Below are 23,122 nucleotides of genomic sequence, written 5' to 3' on the forward strand. Positions count from 1 at the left end.
GGCGCTCGCCCGTGGGCGCGCACCTCTGCCCCCTCGTGGCGGGTGCGAGCATCGCGGCAGCGCCTACCTACCGCCCACCTGCAGCCCCTGTCACCTCTGGGTGATTCTCAAAGGGAGCATTTTTACAGCTCCATTCAGCTGCTGGGCATAGGAGATGTGGTTCTTAGGTTAATTACTAATGAATGAGAAGGGTGTGTGTGTGTGTGTGTGTGTGTGTGTGTGTGTGTGTGTGTGTGTGTGTGTGTGTGTGAAGGAGGGAGAGAGAGAGAGAGTGATAGAAACTATAAGAGCATGTTTGTGACAGGATAATGGAGAGGAGAGAAAGGAATAGGAAGAATGAAGGAAATTATGAAGCGAGAGAGGCAAAGTGACAGTGATGTGGGAATAGAATGACAGCAAAGGATGCAGGAAGAACGCGGGGAGCAACAGTTTGATGGGAAATGGGAGGGGACTTATGCATGAAAAAGAGGGGAGGATTTGACATCTGTGAGAGGTAAAGTTTCATTCTGGTGAAGTGAACCTCATGAACATTTCAATATACTTCTCTCCTATTTTACATCCCATTTTGTTTGGCAGCTGCTAGAAATGAGTTTCCATTTTTCTGTCTTGTTTTAGTATTCTCATGTCTCCCACATCACTAGATCATTAGAGGCAGAAACAATTATGTCATCCATTCCTGTCTGACAGAACCCCAGGTGCATGCGGGCTTATTAACGCCCGCCTTGCCCAGTGCCATCAGCCACATCTGCTTTTGTTATCTGATCCAGGTTTCATGCTCACTCTCTCTCCACTGACCTCTATGGGCTAGCTTGTCCTTTGGGAAATAGACCAGTAGCTGCTCAGAATCCAAATGTACATGACAAGCACTCTTGAAGAGGCTTCTGCCACCTACTCATCAACAAACAAAGCAAAGCCCAACAGCAACATATACCTTCAAAAATGAGTTCTTTTGAATCACATCTGTGACTCCTGACCTAATCCCTTTCATCTTCTCTAGAAGTACAAAAGAAGAAGGGAGATTTTGCGAGGTCTATGCTAACTATAGCTTGCACAAGTGGTGGGAAGGTTGAAAGGGATTTTCCCTATCCCAGTCTCAGTTACTATTTTGCCAACATTACCCAATCTTGTTCCAGATTTGGGGGATGGGGGCCACATTTAGAAAGCCTGGGTAGGATGATTAAAAACTGTTTTGGCAGGAGATAACTCAATGCATATGGGCGTGGGCAGAGATGCCCAAACTCACTCACCACAACAAATGGTCTCATGAAAATGTTTTGGTCAGTACAGCTTATTTTGCCATGTGAGGAGTGGTTGTCTATCTGTATGATTGAATGGTGGGGCAGGGGGGAGGATGGCCATCTCATGGTCACTCAGAGTGAGCGCTCAGCAGGGTGGCCATCTTGGTGTTTGACCCTTATTCTGGAACATGCTGGGGACATTCTAGGAATGCACTTTGGAGATAAAATATTTCTCAGTGAGGTTAATGGATTGTGATGCAGATAAGAAATAGGAAGAGAAAAATGTTTTGGGCCCTCAAAGTGCAAACACTTTTCGTAATATGGTTATTATCAAATGGAGAGACATATTACTCTTGTCTCAATTTTTGAGGGTCAAAATATGCTCCCCAGGGCCAAGGCAAGATAACACTGTAAAGAAGCATGTTTTTCAGAACCACAGGTTTTTCAAAGCCATAGGTTTTTCAGAAATAGTCAACTATATATCTTCACATCATTAAATAATTGTTTAATTATCTTCCTAATATTTGAACATTTACATTTCACTTCCTCGGTTTCCTTTTCACTCCTTTTTGACAGCCCTTTCTGCTTGAATCTGCTTAGTGCATTTTCTTACCATCCTCCATCAGAGGTTCAGCCAAGGAACTCATACTTTAACTGGGTTTCATTGAAGCTGTGACAAGCTGAGTCTACAGTAGTGGTCAATGTGTGCTTCTCAGTTCTGTGCTCAGTGCTGTACCGTAATGAGAGCTAGTCTCACAGAATTCAGATGAATCTGTGGATCTGTGCTGTGGAGCTGGGGTGGGTCCCTCTCTAACTGTATTTTCTATTGAGAGTGGAAATGTAGTGTGTGTGTGTGTGTGTGTGTGTAGAGTCTCACAGTATGTATATTACCCCCCACACACACACATACATACTAGTGTTTCGTACACTTATCCCCAAATTTACCACTTTATAAGCCTCAGTGGTTTGCCTTCAGATTTGGAGTGAGAGTAGAAATAACTGTCCCTATAGCAATTGTCACCCTAGGGTTGAAAAGTAAAAACATTTATCAAAATCTCACATGGACAAATAAGCTTGCTCTCTGCATTGGATTGCTGAGACTACCAAAACAAAATGCCACATACTGGTGACTTAATCAACAGAAATTAATTTTCTCATAGTTCTGGAGGCTAGAAGTCCAAGATCAAAGTGCCTGCTGGGTTGAGGCTCTCCTTGGCTTGCAAATGGCCACATACTTGCTGTGTCCTCATATGGTCTTTTTCCTGTGTGTTTGCATCCCTGGTGTCTCTTCTTTTTATAGGACACCATTCATATTGGATTAGGGCCCCACCCTTATGACTTCATTTAACTTTGATTACCTGTTTAAAGACGTTATGTCCAAACACAGTCATTTTCTAAGGTTCTGGAGGGCCGGAGGTGGGGTGTGTGGTTTAGAGCTTCAACTATGAATTTTGAGGGGCCACTATTCAGCCCATAATCCCCTCCAAACAGATTCACATGGACTAGTGAAGTTGGCCACTGAGTGTCCTCTTCCAGTTTCCACAGGGAGAGAGGTCTGTAGTGGAAACCACACTAATATTAGACCAGAAGGCCTAGAAATCAGGACCTGGGGTGCCACTATTCAGCCAGCTGTGTAACCTTGGCCAGGCAGTTAATTTTCTGAGGCTTAGTTTCCTTATCTATGAAACATGGACTCACTCTTACTGTCACACCATTAATTTTCATTGCATTTATTATTACTATTTGGACCCTGGGATAATTACGTAAAGAAATTCTGTGAAATGATATATGCTGCTTCAAGATATAGTACTTTTACAGTGAATCTTCCAACTGGTACCTTTCCTTTGTGCTTGGAGATAGAGTTTGTGGTTATGAGTGGTGCCTGTGGAGGTGTCTGAGTTTGGATTCCAGTCTATTCACTTCCTTTGGGCCATCATTTAATTTTGAAAGATTTAGTTTCTTTCTATATACCATGAGACTAATAGTATAAACAATCTCACAGAATTCATATGATGATTCGAGAAAATAATACATACAAAATGTGTGGGCTTGAAAATTGTTTATTTATCACCACTGTCAACAATGTGTTTCTGTAAAGTCTTTCCCTTGCGCTTTCCCACACCACCTTAACCTCCAAATGGAGTTCAGCCTTACTCTTGATTTGGGGTTCCTGAATAATCTTTATGACACCCTTTTGTGCCAATGACAGCAATTTATTCTTCACTAGGTTTTCTCTCCTCTTTCTCCTTTCCCCTAACCGGCTTTCGGGGGGATGGAGCTCTGCGCCTTTGTAAAGATGGAAAAAGCGTTCATGAATTTTCCTTTCAGACTCATCTCCTCTTCGTTAGAGCAATCCCATGTCATATCACACAGGAGCATCATAGCCATTTCTTCCAATAGGCAGTGCTGATTTGCCGCCACAACTTCATCTCACATAACACTCTTCTGAAAAGCTGCCCCTTCTATTTATAAACTGTGCTCACAGCCCCATCTTTTAGGGATCCCAGGTCAACTTGGACTCAGCTCTAACCATTCATAGTCTGTTTGGCCAAATGGCAGGACTCGGAAAGAGTCATTAAAATGCCATATTTGCATCATGAAAGGAGTGACTTATAAATCATTGTCAAATATCTTCTTTCCAGCCAGAAACTCCAACCGACATGAGCTTGCCCTCAGGGAGCAAGTGAATAATTAAGCATGGTGCCTGGCCCACTATAGCCTCTTCATGAAAATCAAATAGCACAGTATTTGGCATTTGTGTTTTCACACCTCTCCAGAGTTTTTTTCTACCACTCGCATTGAACAACTTGTTGATTACTGAGCAGTAACCTTGCATTGGTAGCTGTTACCCCCTTCTACGTGAGTCTCCCTTTTCAGGTTGAATTTTGTACCATGTCAACAAATGGTGGTTTTCTCTCTCCACCTCGTCTGGCCACGGATGTCTTCATTAGCTCTCCTTTCTTCTCATCAGTACATCACACATGCCAATCTCCATTTAGTTCCTTTGTTATTTATGTGATGATATTTTAGGGCGTATTTATTTCAAAAAGGATCATGTATTTAGCAAATGTTATATATACAGGAAGTTTTAAGTGGGACTAAATGCAGCAATTAATGTTAATGAGTCTGCTGTTAACATGTAATATTCTTGGTGTTATAATCATGCATCACCGGATGTGGAGCCTCAGTTTGTTCAACAGATGCTGATCTTAATGGCTACATTCTCTTCCCATGGATAAGTTAGCTTTAGTTAAATGCACCATTAGAAATAACCATTTAAAATGTTAATGAAAACAGAGACTGTATCCACCAGGAATTTTTGTTTTAACCTCTGCTTTATTACTTCTTATTTTCAAAAGGGCTTTGGGAAGGTGAGGAGCTTATTGCCTGTTTAAGGTGCTTTAAACAGGAAAAAAAGAAAAGGAAACCTCAGTTCACTGCAGTTCAGAGGCAGTGTATATAGGCAAGGGCAAGAAAAAGGGATTCACAGGAAGGTCAGTATCACAGCAGCCCGGGGACTGCTGGTCTGCATTGTTAACACTAACCATTCTTGGAAACTAACTCTCCTGTGTTTGCATTTTTCTGTTTCTTTGCAATGTTCATTTGGGATGTGAGGCAGAACTGGGTAATTGGGGTTCATGGTAGTTCAACTAGTTGATACCCAAATATCTTGTCTTCCTGAAAGTACCATTATTCCATCACAAATTAGGATCAAAGAGGGAAAAATACCAGGATGTAGCTCCTTAGGAATAAGGATCTGATCCTTCCCCAATGTCAAGAAGCCTGGTTTGGGCTTTCTCACAGGAAGATGGAGTTTGTATCACAAAGGATTAATGGATTCCCAGGGAGAGCTCTGTACCTTTCTCCATTGTATCACTAGTCATGCCCTGAGACAGATTCTCCAGGTCTCAGAACATGGCTGCATGGTGACTGGGAGTAGGGTAGAGGGATGTCTGTGTCTTGGGAGAGCCCATGTGTATTTAATGGGAATGACTTAGGCCTCCTCTTGACTCACTGTTTTCTTAACTGGGCTACATAGCTCTCCAGACCTGGCTAAATCAGTTCAGGGCAGTGTAACTGGTAGAGGCTGTGGAAGGGCTGTGTGGGGAAGGATTGGCCAGACCTGGGGAGCATAAAGTGCACAATCCGGCTCCCTTGCTTGTAGGAAGTGACTCCATCCAGAAGGAATTTTCAGCCTTCCCCTGGTGAGTCCTCTTGGTTCTGGGAGCTTTTGTTTTCTTTTTTCTTTCAGAATTTACTCAAATAATAATGTATCTGGGTGAACTGATGCTACTTGAAGGCTACGCAATCTCAGAATTGCTGGCTCAGAGATTGAGAGTTTACATATTAAGGCAAAAACTCAGTAATGCAAGTTAGGCTAATCATCTAGGAGCCAGAAAATAAGAGAAGGATACAGAGGCATGTTCATAGTCCAAGGATTTGGAGTCAAAGTGTTAACAGAATAGAGGTCTATGGGTGGAGGCTGTGGTTGCTGCTGTGCTTCTTCCATTGACCATTGCCTGGGAGCTTCTGCTCGCTCTTAAGCTGGAGCTGCTTGGGGCTACAACTGTACCATTTCTCTTAACCGGATCAGCATCCTTCCCCATTCCTGGGTTTCTGATCAGGATCTACCTCTGGTATTTGCTCCCATTAGCAGGAGCATCTTCTCCAGGCATGCAAAACCTAAGGTAGAGGTTCTTTGGGGAATAGGAGCCTTTGCTACTAGATCAGCAGATGTCTAGTTTGATCTGGGAGGCTGGACAGGGGCAGGGAGAGCAGGTGGAAATGACACAAAGTAAAGATAACATGGCCAGTCAAAATTTCACACTATCTTATGGAGGGAAAACGTAATGTCTTGTTTTAAAATACATGCCAAGTCAACCAGCGCCTTCTCATTGAGAATGGTTGGGTCTATGAGAGATGGTTCAGTTAGATCATGCAACCCCACCATGCATGTTCTCCCATACAACTCCCAGGGTCTGCTATAGATCCTCAATAGTTTGAGATTCTTTGGTCAGGAAACAGCTTTGACTGATGGAAATCTACCCCAACTGGCCAGTCTCCAGTCTAGGGAGTACAAGAGAACAACTTAGGTAGGAAAGTGGAAAGAGGACCTTTTTGTCTTCACAACAAAGACCATTAAGTCTTCAGTCTTGGGATTATGGGCAGCCAAGTTTTCCATATTTATGTAACAGTTTTGTGTATATGTAAGGGAGGGATCTGCCTTTTGTTCCAAAGATTTAAATTCAGACATCTTCCACAGCTGTGGTGAGGTTATAGTGATTGGTAGAAAAGAATTCCACATGGAGTAAATTTGTTGGTTGCATTAAACACAACTCAGTTCTATTTTGACAAATGTTTGCTAAGCCATTAGCCTTTCATCATGCTGGATGTGAAAGAGTCACAAGGGTGGAAAAGACATGGTCCTTTCCTTAAGAGATCACAGACTCACCTTCTTCCTAATCTCACCTACTGTTTTGGACATACTTCTAAATAGATGGGTATAAAGGGAGTAGAAAATTGGGGTATCCAAGAAGGAATTTCTTCTGATCCACCAGTGATAGCAAAGCCTCAAGCTGGTGTTAATTTTTTAACCCTGAAGCTTCTGAGGCTTAAAGGAAATAAAATCTCAAGCCAGCTGGGGGCAATGCTCATTGAGACTCAGGTGGTTTTTCACAAGATTTGTAGTGGGAGGGACATAATAAAGACTTTGGCTAGCCTTTGTCTGCAGTTCCTGGGAGGTAACCTCTAAATCCTTGGAATTTTCTAAGTAATAGGAGTTTCTTTGTTATTTCATGTCGGGCCCCCTTGGACCACACTTGATAGTTTAGCTAATGAGGGGACTCACGGTGGGCCCCTAGAGAGTTTATGTTAACAAGATGACTAAAGACTGACCCACCCGCCATGTGTTTAGAGCACTGGGGCTCTGAGTCACGTGGCAGTGATATCAGCCTGACATCTTGTCAGGGGAGGAGCCTGGAAGATTGAGTTCTGCTGTGTAGCCAGTGATTCAATCAATCGTGCCTAAGCAATGAAACTCCAGTAAGACCTCTGGGCACCACAGCTTGGGTGGGTAACTGTGCATTGTCACCCATCAGTGTGTTTGAAGGGTAATGTATTCTGACTCCACAGGAAAAGGACAATGGAAATTTCATGTCGGGACTCTCTCAGACCTCCCCCTACACGTCTCTCCCTTTGGCTGATTCTGATTTGTATCCTTTTGTATAATAAAACTGTGATCATAAGTATTACACTTTCCTGAGTTCTGTGAGTCATTCTAGAAATTATTAAATCTGAGAGGTGAGTGGGAACCCCTGAATTTGTAGCCAGCTGATCAGAAATGAGGGGGGCCTGAGGACCCTGAATTTGTGGCTGGTGTCTGATGTGAGGGCTATCTTACTTGAGAACTATGTCTTTAACCTTGAGTTTGGCAAATTCATTGAAGAAGGCACTTTCAAGAGTTTTATATAAAATTCAAATCTGGGGAGATTGGGCCCTTAAACTATCTATTTGAACCGGAGGGAAGAGGAGGTTTTGCTTCTGTCTGAGACCCTTTGCTGATTATTGAAGGCGATCATGAGTGCTCATTCCCTCAGACTCTCCCCCAGCCACCCACCCTGATTTGGGATCAGTTCTCTTATTTTTTCTGACCCAGTTTGGCAGCTCAGAGTCAAACTTCAGACCCTCCCGATCACTTCTGATGCACAATTAGTCAACCTCACCTCTTCGGATTGCTTATTTCTCATTTCCTCCTGCCATTTCCTGTCTGTCCTGTGCAATGATATAGGGATTCTATAGAGATTCTGAAAATGTGTTGTGAAGGTAACAGCTCTCAGCAAGAATAGAGAACAAACTGCTTATTTAATAAGTTAAAAAAAAAAGTGGCTTTAGAAGGTAATTTATTTCCTCCTACTGCTATCAGGTTGGAACTTATTAAAACTCAACCTTAAAGATAACCCCTATTACGGAGATATACTCCCTAATGATTTTTGGTATCATGTCCTAAGGTCTCACTCAAGTCTAACAATCAAAAATTCTTAATGCTTTATCTGTAACTTTTCAATGGTAATTTCTGCTTAATTCTTATGAGTCCTTGAGGGAGAAAAAGAAAAAACTTTCAGAGACTCTCTTTGCTTAGATGAAGACAATTACTGTAAATACCACATTACCTTCTGTGATAGAAGAGACATTGATAGAGGGCCTGCAAGTGATTCTTCCGTGTGTGGTCCACCCCTTCTTCACATAGTTTTCATTATCATTGGCTTCATTTCCTATCTTATTCATGAAAAACTTCCAAGAAGCAGTGCAGTCAACCATGAGATCACTGACTCAGGTCAATGAAGACACATCTCCTTTTCACGTTTATTTCATTTTGTTTTAAGATCACAGAAGAGCAGAGCATTCATAAGTGTAAAGTAACAGAACAGAGAAACAGAATTTAAATACATTTAAAAAGAAAAGGAAAAAAGCTTTTTTTAATTTTAATTTTTTTTTAACACACACTACGCTTTTTATTTTCCTTCACAGAGCTAGTATCCAGGGAAAAAAAATCCACCCAATAAACAAATATAAAAAAGCCTTGAACAACAAAAAACCCAAACAAAAAAATGGCCATGAGTTTTTGTCATCAAGGAAAGTTTTGTTTATGTCTAGAGGGATGAAAAAAGGAATATACTCATATATATATATTTATATGTATATAACACTGTTAATAAGAAGAATTCTAACCAAGAGCAGGATTTATACACCCTTCAATAGAGCAGTGAGAAGGAAGGTGGAAGGGGAAGGAAGCTGGAGGTTTTCTCCCACGCTTCTCTCCTTCTGTAATTTCCTCACTTTACCCTTCTCCCACTCCCAGTAAACACTTAGGGAGCAGAACTTGGTTGTAATTCACCAAGATGAAACTTTAACATTCTCTGGTGAAGAGCAAAGACTCAGGGAAGTGAGTTTTTTTTTTTTTTAAAGGCTCCAGATAGCTTAGAATTACTGCCGCATACCAGGAAGCTAGTGGTTCCAAGGGTTTTCTTAATTTGCCAGATTTTTACTCTGTACCTGGCTTTACATAGAGAGGGCTTGTTCAGAGAAGAACATAGCTGTGGGAGTTGCCCAGGAGCATCACTCAAAAAGAGGCACCTCTGAAATCACCCTGGAAATAGGGAGTTGTCTCGTGGGCAGGTCATTTTCCCACTTAAAGGGAGTTTCATACATACTCTAAGCACATTGTAAATCCTTATCTATATAAAGTGATACTAATGCTGGGAAGTTATGAATAATCCCTGCTTTTCAGTGCACAGGAGACTCGGATTCTTTCTGTTCTCTTAAGCAATGAATGAAAAACTACCATTGGACAGATGCTAAGTTGAGCATCTAGGATAGCATGGGGCTATACTTTGTTGGGTCAAGACAAGTGCAGCTGTGCTCAGTCCATCCAGAACATGGCACACGGTAATTCCTCATTAATCGTCTGAGAAACCATCCTCTCTACTCATGCTCTGCTCAGAGTACTTAACTTTCACATTTGATTTTGGCCTTCACAACTCTTGTATTCAGCCCTATAACCTGCTAAAATGTGTTTATTTTTGTCCTATTTTCAACTTGTCTTTTTAAAATGGTCCTGACTTGTACTTTTTCAAAATGAGGTTTGTTTTCTCTCCATCCATTTACTTGACTACATAGCCTATAAGCCTATAAGCCTATAAGTCTTATGCCATGAGAAGTTCCTTCCAAAACAAAGTATATTATCTTGTCTATTTCTCATAGAACAGCCTTTGAATCTGCCTGGGACAACATGCTTATGGCCACCAGCACAAGCAAAGAGTTTTCAAGGACAACCATTTACTATCATGAGGCACTTGGCCCAGGATGAGAAACAACTGTTTCCCTTCACATGCACAACTTCCTCACTTATTACATGCCTAATACCTGGCTATTTTCTCCCTATGAAAGATTATTAGAATATAGTTCAAGAGTCAGATTTTATAATATTTTAACTAAGGAAACAACTCCAGCTCTCTCGATGCCAGCAGCATAATTTGAATGTGTCCCTTCTCTACATTGTTAAGAAGTTTTGATCAGAAGAGAATTATACAACCAGTCCAGGGACCCTGTATTCTAGAAAGTTTTGGCTTTGGAGATGGAGATGTTGGCATGATGGTTCTGAGAAGTGAAGATCAAACTAGATCAAAGTGATCAAACCAGAGATGACAATTAGCTGCTTAGAATGATGAGGTGGGCACAGCGCTACAGGAGGATTAAATTCTTCTTCAGAATCAGAGAATTTAGAGAAGACAGAAGTTTTAGAGATGTCATTCAAATTTCTCACTTTCTGGATGAGAAAACCAAGACTCAGAAAATTTAACTAATTTACCTAAGGTCACATGGCTTGCTTATAGTACAGACCCAGGGCTAGGACCCAATTTTCCTGACTCCCAATCCACCTTCCACCTACCTCACTTTATAAAGTTGTCATTTATATTGGGTAGAGGAGTGTGCTTGAAGTGTAATATTAATTTGACCTAAATTCCTTTCGATAACAGTCTTTGCAGAAAATTCATGTGGTCCCTGTAGTGATCTCTTTGATGACTATTTATGTACCAGCTGTGCAGATTGCAGAAGACATGTATATGTCATTCTGTGAAACAAAACAGACACTTCAAAAAGACTTCAAGAGAACGTGCCTGAGAGAGATACTCCCGATTAAAATGATTCTTTCCTCATTTGCAACAGTCAGGATAGATATATAGAAAATAGATCTACCAGAGTAAGCAAGAGTAGTTCTTTCCTAGGGTGATTTAGCAAGATATTTCTCAAGGATATAACATATTTTTGAACACCCCTCAATTTCTTAGGATTGTGATGACAAAGAAGCTCTCCCAATGTCTTTGTTGGATGGAAAATAAAAACTGAATCATATTTTGCTCATCAGGGTATAGGTAACTTACTCTCCTTGGAGCTGTTGAAATGAGACTTCTTAGGTGGTAAGTAAGAGGTAACAAGAAGACACTTGAGACTTGATGTAACAGACACATGAGCCCTTAGACGTCCGCCTTCCTGTCTCTCCATTCCCCTTGCTCTGGGGTCAGGTGAGAAAACTGTGGCAACAGTTGGGAGAAACCCCACTTAGGTCCTGAAGGAACAAAGAGGTGGCCTCCTGTGACCTGAGCAGGATGTGAACCTTTAACAGTTCTGTGGGTCTGCTTCCTTTTGCTGAGACAACCTCATGTTTGGGCAATTAGTCATCCTTCTTCCCATTCTGACCTGTGACATGCTTTGGTTTTTATTTATTTTTATGTAATTTTTTTTCCTTTCAGATTCATAGGTTTAGCTGAACTTGTGCCCTGCATGAAAAATGAAGTTTACATAGTTTATATTATGTACATAAACTACTGATTTACACATGATTGGTGCCTAATTTATTAATCAGCACACAGTATGTAAATGCGCTGAAGGGAAATCAAGATTTTAAAATAAGTTTTCCATGATATCCATAAACATTTACACTGGTGTATATGCTAAACCTACCCCTAACGTTAACACCAGCTTGCTTGCCAACCGGAAAGTCATGTGCGTTGCTGGGTGAAGACAAATTCTTTCTTGAATATCAGTTGGCCACATTTAACAACATAGCTGCAAATGAGAATAGTTTACTTCTCTTCTACTGTATGCACATAAATGTAAACTCCATTTTGCCTTTAGTGAGACGTGTTTTACAGATATTATGCCAACTGCTCTGGAAAATTTACACCACTGGAGCAAATGCAGTTTTTGGAGAAGAAATATTTTAAACACTTAAGTAAAGGAGCCTTCCTAAATTGGATTTGCATTTCTTAACTCAGGGTTTTTATCTAACAATTTTTGTGGTGTGTTTAATATTTGTCTTCAAAATATTAATAGTTTTTGTAGGTCAGGTATAGCATTGCACTTATATTTCTATAAAAAAATGATAGTTATTAGGAACCAAGACTAAATACAGGCTGAAAGGTTTTAAAGTTGAAGAGAAAAATAAGGTCATGGTTATTCCCATGGAACATGGTCCATAAGCAAATTCCTTTTAAACAAATCATTACAAAGTAGAAAAACAGGGCTCCATGTCTTTCTAAATGAAGCATAGCTCTTTTTTTTAAAACCAAATTTAGTACTTTTCTTCCTTTTAAGTTTAAATCATTATTCTAGATTTGTTTTATAATACATATAATATTGTAAATATAGCATCTGTAAAGATAAGATTTAAAAAAAATACATACACATATATATTATTTTTCCACAAATAATTCAAGACCTGCAAAAAACAAAATGGGAAATTCTGGGACACAAGCCAACAGGAACAGTCAAACCACAACTAACCTGGGGATGGAATCTATGATTCTGGAACGGTTAAGAAGCTAATAACTTAGTAGGTAATAACTCAGAAACAGTTTCATGCTGAGGAGTTTAGTTTTTGTGTGCAAAGGAGGTAAGTCTATTTTTGGAGGAGAAACAGATTTTTGTTTCTGCCCTCCAAGAACATGAAAATCACGAGTACTTTTACAAGGTCTCTATGAATAGCCCCAATTGTCTGAAGATGTAGTAAAAAAATGCTCAGGGCAAGGGTGGCGTCTGTCTGATCTGGAAGAGAAGGCAAAGGTCAATGGGACAATTCCTCCCAATGGAAAATGAAAGGACTTTTCCCTAAGCCTTAGTTCTTTTAGAGCAGAGGGATTTTATGTCTCAAAACTAGTAAGACTGTTCCTCCAACAAGGCAAAACGTTCTGGTGAACAATTGCACAGAGGATATAATTCTGCAGTTGTAAAACCTAGGATAGTTTTCATTCTTCAGGAACTGCCCTTGGTCAAGGTCATTTCCGCTTTAGTTAAGTGCAAATCAGGTCTAAGGATTTTATTTTACGAATGGTAGAGTTTCACTTTGCATACAAAGGACATTAAATATATTAGCCATTCAGTTTAATTGATGTATTTCACTCCTTTCAGTATACTGCTTCCAACCATTTGGTTCTTTTCATTGTAGGGTTTCAAGCTTTGATTACCAATGGACAAAATTCTTGAAGAGATTTATCGCACTGTGATGAACTAAATTCCAAGAAGTCCCATGTTTAAACTTACTCTCTTGGTGTCAGTTCTCTGGCTTCTACCTTTTTCCTGACCTTTCTCCAAACTATGTTTTCTTCCATTTTCCACATTGTTTAAAAACATCCTCAAACCTATGAGGTTTCTGGGGTCAATGATTGCTCTGAAACAGGAGACAGGACAAAATACCCAGATCCTACCAGAGACATAAGCAAACACCACAATATTCAATACATGTTTAATTATGTTGAATATACGGACCATTATAATAAAACTCAGGGAACAAATGGTGCTGACATGGTAAAGACATGCCTTTCAATGGATAATCTCCTTCCATAAAGCCAAGACCTTGTCGTTAGGATAAGGCAGAGACAATAGGAAATCTAGGTGTATGATTAAATTCTGTGATGTGCCATGGGGATCTGTTCCTGAAATTGATACTAATCAGAATTAACTCCTATTACTTTTCTCTTCTTATATATCTTTAAATTAGCATGCACTCCACTACAGCTTCCACTTAAGGATGCGGCTGACTCTTCAATATATGGGAAATATTGATCATCAAGGATGATAAGCTTTTATTCCTGCACTAAGAAGACTAAACTGTTAGGGAAATCCCTGATTGTCAATAAATTGATGCTGCATAGGAATATGGCTCGCCTTCTCTATATTTTAGTAGCTACCATCTTGGATAAGAATGTCAGTCCTATGTCAGGATCTGCCACGAATACTTTTACCCACCACCAAGCCTAATGTGTCCTTCTATTTCATGTCTAAACTGCAAAATCATAAAAGAAGTCTGGTGCTAAGCTTTTAAAACAAGCAACAGAATTCCCTAGACGAGATTAAGATTACTGCTCATCAAGGAGATCATTACCTTCAAAGAGGAGATTCATTGCAAAGACCCTTCAATTAATAAAATCTATAAAGATAAATTTCATATTTATTTTTCTTTCTTCCTTCCTGCCCTCTTTCCTTCCATCCTCCCTCTTGTTTCCTTTTTCTTTCTTCCTCCCTTTCTTTCTGTTTCTTCCTCCCTTCCTTCCTCCCTTTCTTCCTTCCTTTTCTGATTTAGTTATGAAGTTTCCTGTTTTACATCACAAAACAGCTATTTCCCAGATTCTAAGACTTGGTGAGGTACCATATTTGGCTCTGCTGAAATACATTCAATTATGACTTCAGTAACAATCCTCTGTCCTTTCACTAACTGAGCCATTTCCAATGCCTCCTATCTAAGTGAAAGCAATGGTTGGTTTCCTGACACAGATATCTACACACAGAGAGCCAGATCTCTCTGTAAGGCTTTTCCTAAGAAAATCCTTCTGGTGTGGTGGTGATGCCAAGCTTTGTGGTATGTATGTAAGTTTTGCCTAAATGATTACAAGTTTCTCAGCTCTTCTGGTTAAGAACTCACATTTCAGTGTTAATGGCAAGATGACTCTTGTAGATGTAAACTTAAACACTATATCCCCCACTGTATCTTTTTCAGGAGACTAGAAGCCAAGACTGAGCAGAAAAGATGGAATATAATGCCGTTTCCAGTGGAGTGGCCAGCCCTAAGATAACGATGGAATACTATGAACAGTGGTGCTGCAAACACCAGCAGTGGATGAGAGGGGAGATGATGTGGGCCACCAAATAAAGTATTAGCCTAAAACACCAGGACAGAGAGCTGCAAAGGAGCACAAGGAGGGGTTTCCTTTTTGTTATGGCTAGTGCTTTGTATTGGGGCTGTGATAGTATTTCTACCGTATGAGTAGGGACCTGGGCATCTGTACTTCTGCCTTGCTCACGCTCACTGTATTTTATCTGAAATAGGGAAATCTCTGCTCAGGGAAATCCATGGGGCAAATGCAGTGTTATTTAACGATTGGAGAGGGGGCAAACCAAGGCTGCTTAGGATCTCCACGTGGCTCTTCATCCTTTCGTTAGGACTTAACACTTGGAGACCTTCCTGCTTCTGGGAATTTGCTCCACACATGCTACTCATTCCTGCGGCAGAGGAGGACCAAGTCTGCAAAAAGCCAGGAAATACATGAATCCCTCAGACGCGGGAAACAAGAGTGAAGTCGGTAAACCTTCTCTCTTAGGTCACCTCATACGCATCACTGATTCTTTCTGCTGTTTGCTCACCCCATCAACAATAGTAGGCACTTTCACCGACAGTGATAATCTGAGTGACTCTGGACTGGGTTCTGACAACTGCACTGGGAGGAAGATGAGGTTCTGCCCGGAGGCGGGACCCAGCTTGGGCTGATACACACAGGTCCTGTGACAGCCGTGGATGGGGGAGTGGCTCTGCCCCTGGCCTCCTTCACACCACGGCCCCAGCCCCTTGTCACAGCCGCATCTCAAGATTACGATGAGCGACAGTATCTACAGCACAATGAGTCTATGTACACATGGACCATTCCCTCGGCATGCTTTAGAGAGAGGCGCACACGCTCACACACACGTACACCCACGTTGAGAGCGAGAGACAGCACGCGCGCGCAGTGGAGAGAATTAAAATGGCACTTCCTAGCATCTGCGGCGTGACTAGTGCTGGTGGGGCGGGCGGGGGGGAGTGAAAGGAAGTGGTGGGGGGAGGATAAAGGGGGCATATCCCGGACAGATGTGGGGGAGATAGAACACACTGAAGGGAAAGGAGATGGTCTTAAAAGTTGGAGAGAGAGTGGAGGCAGGAAAGCCAGGTAAGGCTCAGGGCAGGACTCCATTGATAGTCTGAATGGCTATGAGTCAGCTCAAATAAAAATCAGAATAAAATGATGATGGAAGTATAAACACCAAAGGCAAGACCTGCAAGACAGTATTTTTTCTTTCCCCACAAATGAAAAAAGATGAAGGAAGGATCAAGTGTGTGTGTGTGCGTGTGTGTGCGTGTGTGTGTGTGTGGTGGTGGAGGGTTAATATCCATCTGGTACTTCTTCACTTGTCTTATTTTTACAACATTGGATCTCTTTACCATGATGGAGTCTTTACACAGTATACATTTGCTTAGATATACACATTTCTTGGTAGAACTTTTCCCACCCTGAATTATATGTCTATTTTTATTGATGGATTTTAAAAATTGTTCTAAATGTTGTATTTTCTTCTTCGTTTCCTTATTTTCCCTTTCATTTATTAACACACAAAGTTGTGAAATAAACGGTCTCCCCCCATCTCGCTCTCTCTCTCTCTCGCTCTGTATCCTGTGTGACGCATTTTTGTGTGTTTTTTTTTTATTATTCTTTTTAAACTTTTATTCTGTTAACATTTGCTGAGAAGGCAGAGCAGAGATGCTGCCAGCAGCCACAGTGGTACGGCCAGACTGATGGATCCGTTTATTCCTCTCACCGACCCAGGTCCTGCAGTGCAAAAGAGAGAGAGAAAAGAGAATAGTTACATCTGGCCTACTCTATGTCACAGCTCACAGCTGACTGTGTCAGAGGTAAGACTGGGCCATGTACCAGCATCTCAAAGTCAGGGCACTTATATGCAGCCCAAGAAGGGCTCACGATCTTTTCTAAATCCTTCTCCTTGAGCTATAAGTATTTTAAGGGGTATCCTGTGTGATGGAGGAGTGGTCTCCTCTTTGCCCAACTTCATCCTGCATGCCCTGCTCTGCACAGCACTGCGATGCCAGCTCTCATTAAGAGTCCAAGCATTGGTGAGGGTCCTTCAGCAGCCAGACACAGCCTCCTCCAGCTGATTCATCACAGCATCTCCATCAATAAACATGGAAGCAATCTGTTACTCTCTCCTTTCTCAGAGGGAAGCAGTAATTATTTATTTGTTAATGGGGAGGGGAATTGTTTCAAAGTAACATTTATGGATGGGTGGCACCTTAGCTGCAAGGCAGAAAATAAGTCAACTCATTGTGGAATCTTAAGCAGCAGCAGGGGATCATCTGGTTCAAAGTCTTCATTTGACACTTTAAAAATAAAAACTAAAGACAATAACAACAAAAACAAAAAAGCCTAGCAAGGCAGATCCAAACCAGAAGCAGAACTGAAGCTTGAACTTGCCCAGAATTCATCCTGGAGGGGCTGTCTGTGGGTTTCCCAGTGCCACCTGAGTTTTCCCAATGTGGACACGATTTGGAGGATGTGGGTGGAAGAATGGAGAGGAAAGTGGGGAAGGGATTTGTGTGTTGACACAAAGAGAATTGAGGCAGTAAATGTAGGTCCAAAGAGCTTGTCTCCTATGATTTGCCTGTTGCATTTTCTCCTTTTATATAGCTCTGTTCATTTAGATTCATTACAAGAGAAAAATAGTAGTATTTTTCACACCAAAGACTTCTGAATTTAAGACTGTATGCTTACCAGAGGTAAACCCATGCACATATGGTCACCTTATCTTTGATAAAGGAGGCAAGAATATACAATGGAGAAGACATCCTCTTCAGTAAGTGGTGCTGGGAAAACTGGACAGCTACATGTAAAAGAATGAAATTAGAACACTCCCTAACACCATACACAAAAATAAACTCAAAATGGATTAAAGACCTAAATGTAAGGCCAGACACTATAAAACTCTTAGAGGAAAACACAGGCAGAACACTCTATGACACAAATCACAGCAAGAGCCTTTTTGACCCACCTCCTAGAGAAATGGAAATAAAAACAAAAATAAACAAATGGGACCTAATGAAACTTAAAAGCTTTTGCATAGCAAAGGAAACCATAAACAAGACAAAAAGATAACCCTCAGAATGGGAGAAAATATTTGCAAACAAAGCGACTGACAAAGGATTAATCTCCAAATTATACAAACAGCTTATGAAACTCAATATCAAAAAAACAAACAACCCAATCCAAAAGTGGGCAGAAGACTTACATAGACATTTCTCCAAAAAGATATACAGATTGCCAACAAACACATGAAAGAATGCTCAACATCATTAATCATTAGAGAAATGCAAATCAAAACTACAATGAGATATCATCTCACACCAGTCAGAATGGCCATCATCAAAAACTCTACAAACAATAAATGCTGGAGAGGGTGTGGAGAAAAGGGAACCCTCTTGCACTGTTGGTGGGAATGTAAATTGATACAGCCACTATGGAGAACAGTATGGAGGTTCCTTAAAAAACTACAAATAGAACTACCATATGACCCAGCAATCCCACTACTGGGCATATACCCTGAGAAAACAATAATTCAAAAAGATACATGTACTACAATGTTCATTGTAGCTCTATTTACAATAGCCAAGACATGGAAGCAACCTAAGTGTTCATCGACAGAGGAACGGATAAAGAAGATGTGGCACATATATACAATGGAATATTACTCAGCCATAAAAAGAAATGAAATTGAGTTATTTGTAGTGAGGTGGATGGACCTAGAGACTGTCATACAGAGTGAAGTAAGTCAGAAAGAGAAAAACAAATACCATATGCTAACACATATATATGGAATGTAAAAAAAAAAAAAGGTTCTGAAGAACCTAGGGGCAGGAGAGGAATAAAGATGCAGATGTATAGAATGGACTTGAGGAAATGGGGAGGGGGAAGGGTAAGCTGGGATGAAGTGAGAGAGTGGCATGGATATATATACACTACCAAATGTAAAATGGATGGCTAGTGGGAAGCAGCTGCACAGAACAGGGAGATCAGCTTGATGCTTCATGACCACCTAGAGGGGTGGGTTAGGGAGGGTGGGAGGGAGATGCAAGAGGGAGGAGATATGGGGATATATGTATATGTATAGCTGATTCACTTTGTTATACAGCAGAAACTAACACACCATTGTAAAGCAATTATACTCCAATAAAGATGTTAAAAAATTAAAATAAATAAAATAAACTGTATGCTTAGACAATGACATTCAAAAGAGAAATTGGTGTCACTGTAATTATGTGTCACTTGGAAGTTTTGAGGGCACATACGGAGATCAATACGTGTGAATGAGTGTGTGTGTGTGTGTGTGTGTGTTTAAACCTATGATGGTTTTCAAATGCAATGGAAGCATTCTCTGGTAGGTACATGTTTCCAAAATTGTCTACAAACATACCAGATCAGGTGTAAAATAATACAGAAAATGTTGAACTCAAAAATGTTTTCCTATCTGTGTTTTATGTAAATAATAATAGGAACAACAACAACCAAATACAACCAAGGAACAATTATGGAGCACTTCTTACAAGTACTGTTATAAATGCTTTACAAATACAAGCACACAAGCATGTTATGAGGCAGGTACTCTAGTGAACCCTGTTTCACAGTGAGATAAGGGAGGCACAGACAGGTTAAATCCATCGCACGAGTTTACACAGCTAGTAAGCAGAGGAGCTGGGGATCCCCCGTGTGGCTGGCTCCAGAGACTTTGCCTGTCACCACTGCACAGTGTGGTTACACAGTGAAGGGGTGCTGGTGAGTCTCTTGTCAAACATTCGGCAAATAAAATCTGGGTTTGTTTAAAACAGTAGCCCAGAACAAACAAAACAACAGGATGGCATCCATTATCTTTGAAAAAATGATTTTCATTAGAAGATTTTTTTTACTAGAATGTCTCTTGAGAATATTAAAAATAACCCCTAATATAAAAACATGAATATATACAAAGTTTGAACAGCATAGTTACAGGATAAAATGAGTGTTATTATATGTTGAGCTATGGAAACACAGAAAAACAATGTAAATATTCAATCAATTTAATTTTTCTGAATGGCTGTAGGATCATATTAATAAAAGGCACTGTAGCTACCTTCAGGTTCACGCTTTTCATGAGGAATTAAGGTTCAGGAAGATTTTACATCCTGCACAAAGCACCTGATTAGTAATTGTTGACCAGGCCCTAGTGTTCTGAGTCTTAGCTCAATGTTCTTCCTAATTCACCTCCCCCCCACCCCATTCTTTCTGGCCTTTTAGGACCTTTCATCTCCTTTAATGGTATCTCTCCAGGGCTTCTGGCGTGATGGCAATGTGTTTCCCTATCATTTTAATTCCTCTTTAGACTTTAGATGTCATGAGCTCTGTGGCACATTTGTTTGGATTAGTGTGTCAGTGATGCTTCCAAAACAAAGTCTACACACAAATTGAGGCCATACAGGGTTAAGCAAGAATGATTTTTGTTTTGCCCTAGGGATAGTATGAAAACAGAAAGTTTTCAGAAAGACTCAATTCTGCCTATTTTCTTAATCTCATTTTTAGTGCTGGGACAGGCTAGATTATCTTTCAGACATCTTGGAGTTGAGTGGTACCTGGGGGAGTCTGAAAAGTCTAGTGTTACCATTTTATTTGAAGGGTAGTAAATATTTGAAAAAACAAAAATGCCATCATTGAAAAATATGATATATGCATATATGAACCCAGATAAACCTTTCATATATAACGTTCTTGCTAATGTATGTACACACATATATATGCAGATACCATGATAAGTATATTTGTTATATGCATACTCATATATACACATATGATATACACACGTTATAGGTCTTTTAATACACATAATTGAGAATTCACTGGTACTTTCACATGCTATTCTATGTTATACATAGGGAATCCCAGTACAACTGTGCTAATAATCTTTAATTTTATCTCTAATAAAATTATTATTACATATTGGAAATGGATTTTGTGGATCTGTTAAAGGTATTTTCATCTCTATCCATTACTATTTATTAAGTGCTCTCATATAGCTATTTGATGTGCTTATATGACTTCCTCTTTTCATAATTGGTTTTGAGAAAAAATAAATAGGCTTGAAGAAGTACAAGGGTAAACGGGTGATAGTTGTGGAATCAACACAAATGTGTGTGCAATTACAGACATGTATATGACGGCATAGGAGACAACTTCAGTTAATGGCTATTTCAGGAAAGAATAATCAGCAAAATCATTAATTATGTTTTAGTTCATAGTTATGAAATTTCTGCTTATTTGTGGAAATGCAAATAATAAATCTTATTTCCCACGCCAGATGGCCACACTCAGCAAGTGCTTTTATATACTGACAGATATACTGAAAGCAAGAGTCTGCAAACATAAATTAGCCTTAAGAATAGATGCGCAAATAGAACCACAATTCAAAAATTGCTACATGTTTTTCATGTAACAGACAAAAATCATATCTGGTATTTAGCCACATCCTATATGTGTATGTGTGTTTATCTAGTAAACATTCAATAAGCAGTAGAATTATCATTATTGTTATTAACTCTAGAAGTCTGGATTACAGAAAGGCATGAAATACCTGAATCAAAGGCATTGGTTTGTGAACTGGGTCAAGGCTTTTAATGTTTGACCTGAAGGTGCGAAATTTAGCTGCCGCAGGATTGGGAATCTTGAGTCAACACACCAGGTCAAGGTTCTCAGCCCCAGGACAGGATGATAGGTGAGACTCTGTATCGGGGTCGAAGCCGGACCACACTTTGCCATGACAATGCTTATCAAAGGGATTTGTGATTAAGGGCAAGATTGATAAAACATCCTGAAATTTCGGGATCTGAGAATTTGGGGGCAAGTCTTTACCCTACAAATCTGATGCAGGATGCTAAACCAACTGATTTGTCTTTCAGTAAAATCTCAATGAAAGGACAAAGTGATTTTTCAGCACCCGCTTTAGAGAGCATGTGCTTGGAGACACTTTGTGATTCAATGTGGCAGCATTTCTGTTGCTTCTCCTGAATACTTTGAGCTCTTTTCCAGGATTTGCGACCAGATTTATTCAAAATAATCATTAACCACACCCTCAGTGATCACTGTGCATTCCTTCCAGCCACTAAGGTATCCAGGTCATTTATAATTTTATTCCTGTACATAGTTCAGTCATACAAGAAAAGAAGAATGGCCAGATGAGTTTAAGTTTGAATTCTTCTTAGAATTACTAAGGATTGACTGACTAAGAAGAAAACAAAAATATAAACGATATACAAAATAATTGTTAAGCAAAGGAGAAAAATAATCTCCTAAATGTCTCAGTATCTAGATGCCCAGACTGAGGCCCCTCCGTCAATGTCCTGGGAGCCATGTTTAAAGGGAAAAAGACGGACTTTGGCGCCACCTGCTGTCCACTTTCCACCAGTACAGCTTTCTCTGCGTGAATGAATCCACTGGAGATGACAGCCTATAATTTCCAGGCTGGGGCAGATTGGAAGAGGGGATATATTAATATTTTCTTCGACCCGTGTGTCTTAGAATTAAATTTGGGTTCCTTCTCCATAATTCTTTATGCATTAGCTCCTCTTTCTATAAAGTGAGTCTTGGGTAAGGCTGAAGTATTCTCACAGTGAAGTGGGATTATCATATTTTTTCCATCAAAACAGCATCAAATATTTTGACTTGCAAAATTTTGAAATTTTAGGCCATTACTTAGAATTTCTTTGAATGACACGAGGAATTTTTCTCGTTGGTCTTTGAAAAAAAAATCCTATGCCCTATTTTCCCCTCCACACCAAAGCTCTGTGGTATCACTATGTTCTACTAACACCAGCTACTTAAGATTCAAATGTAATTGATAATCATGGCATTGGAGAGGGAAGAAGGGCTGAAGAGAATGGTAGTTTATACTTTTTGCCCCAAATAATCTTGGTCCTATGTACATATTTTTGGTCACCTCTTCCCTGCTGCATTCTGTGAGGACTTGCTAGCACTGGTCATAAACAAGGTGCTGGCCCTTTCCTGGGTATAACCAACAAAGTGTGCACAATCTCTGAGGCTCTTCACTCATAGGCTCTAAGTACCACAAGAATAGGTTCTCACTATTGAGAATGATCTTGGTAGTCTCATCCCCTTTGAAACTCAGAGAAGAAGACATCTTCATAGGAGACAATTACCAATCCAAGTGGGTGGCCATGAAGATTTATGGAGGGTGGTGTCTGCCAAACA

The 23,122-nt window shown here is 40.2% G+C and overlaps 1 protein-coding gene across 1 annotated transcript in view; it reads right to left on the reverse strand.

The window, feature by feature from the left end:
* Nucleotides 1–13,566: 13,566 nt before the first annotated feature.
* The window catches only part of LSAMP (limbic system associated membrane protein), a 654,527-nt gene continuing 644,971 nt past the window's right edge, over nt 13,567–23,122 (reverse strand). The window contains exon 7 of the mRNA XM_081235871.1: nt 13,567–16,651. Coding sequence (XP_081091997.1) covers nt 16,554–16,651 — 98 coding nt within the window. The 3' untranslated portion in view covers nt 13,567–16,553. The remainder of the gene's footprint in view (nt 16,652–23,122) is intronic.

This window comes from Mesoplodon bidens (genome assembly GCF_964165515.1).
Source record: "Mesoplodon bidens genome assembly, chromosome: 5".
NCBI classification, from domain to species: Eukaryota; Metazoa; Chordata; class Mammalia; order Artiodactyla; family Ziphiidae; genus Mesoplodon; species Mesoplodon bidens.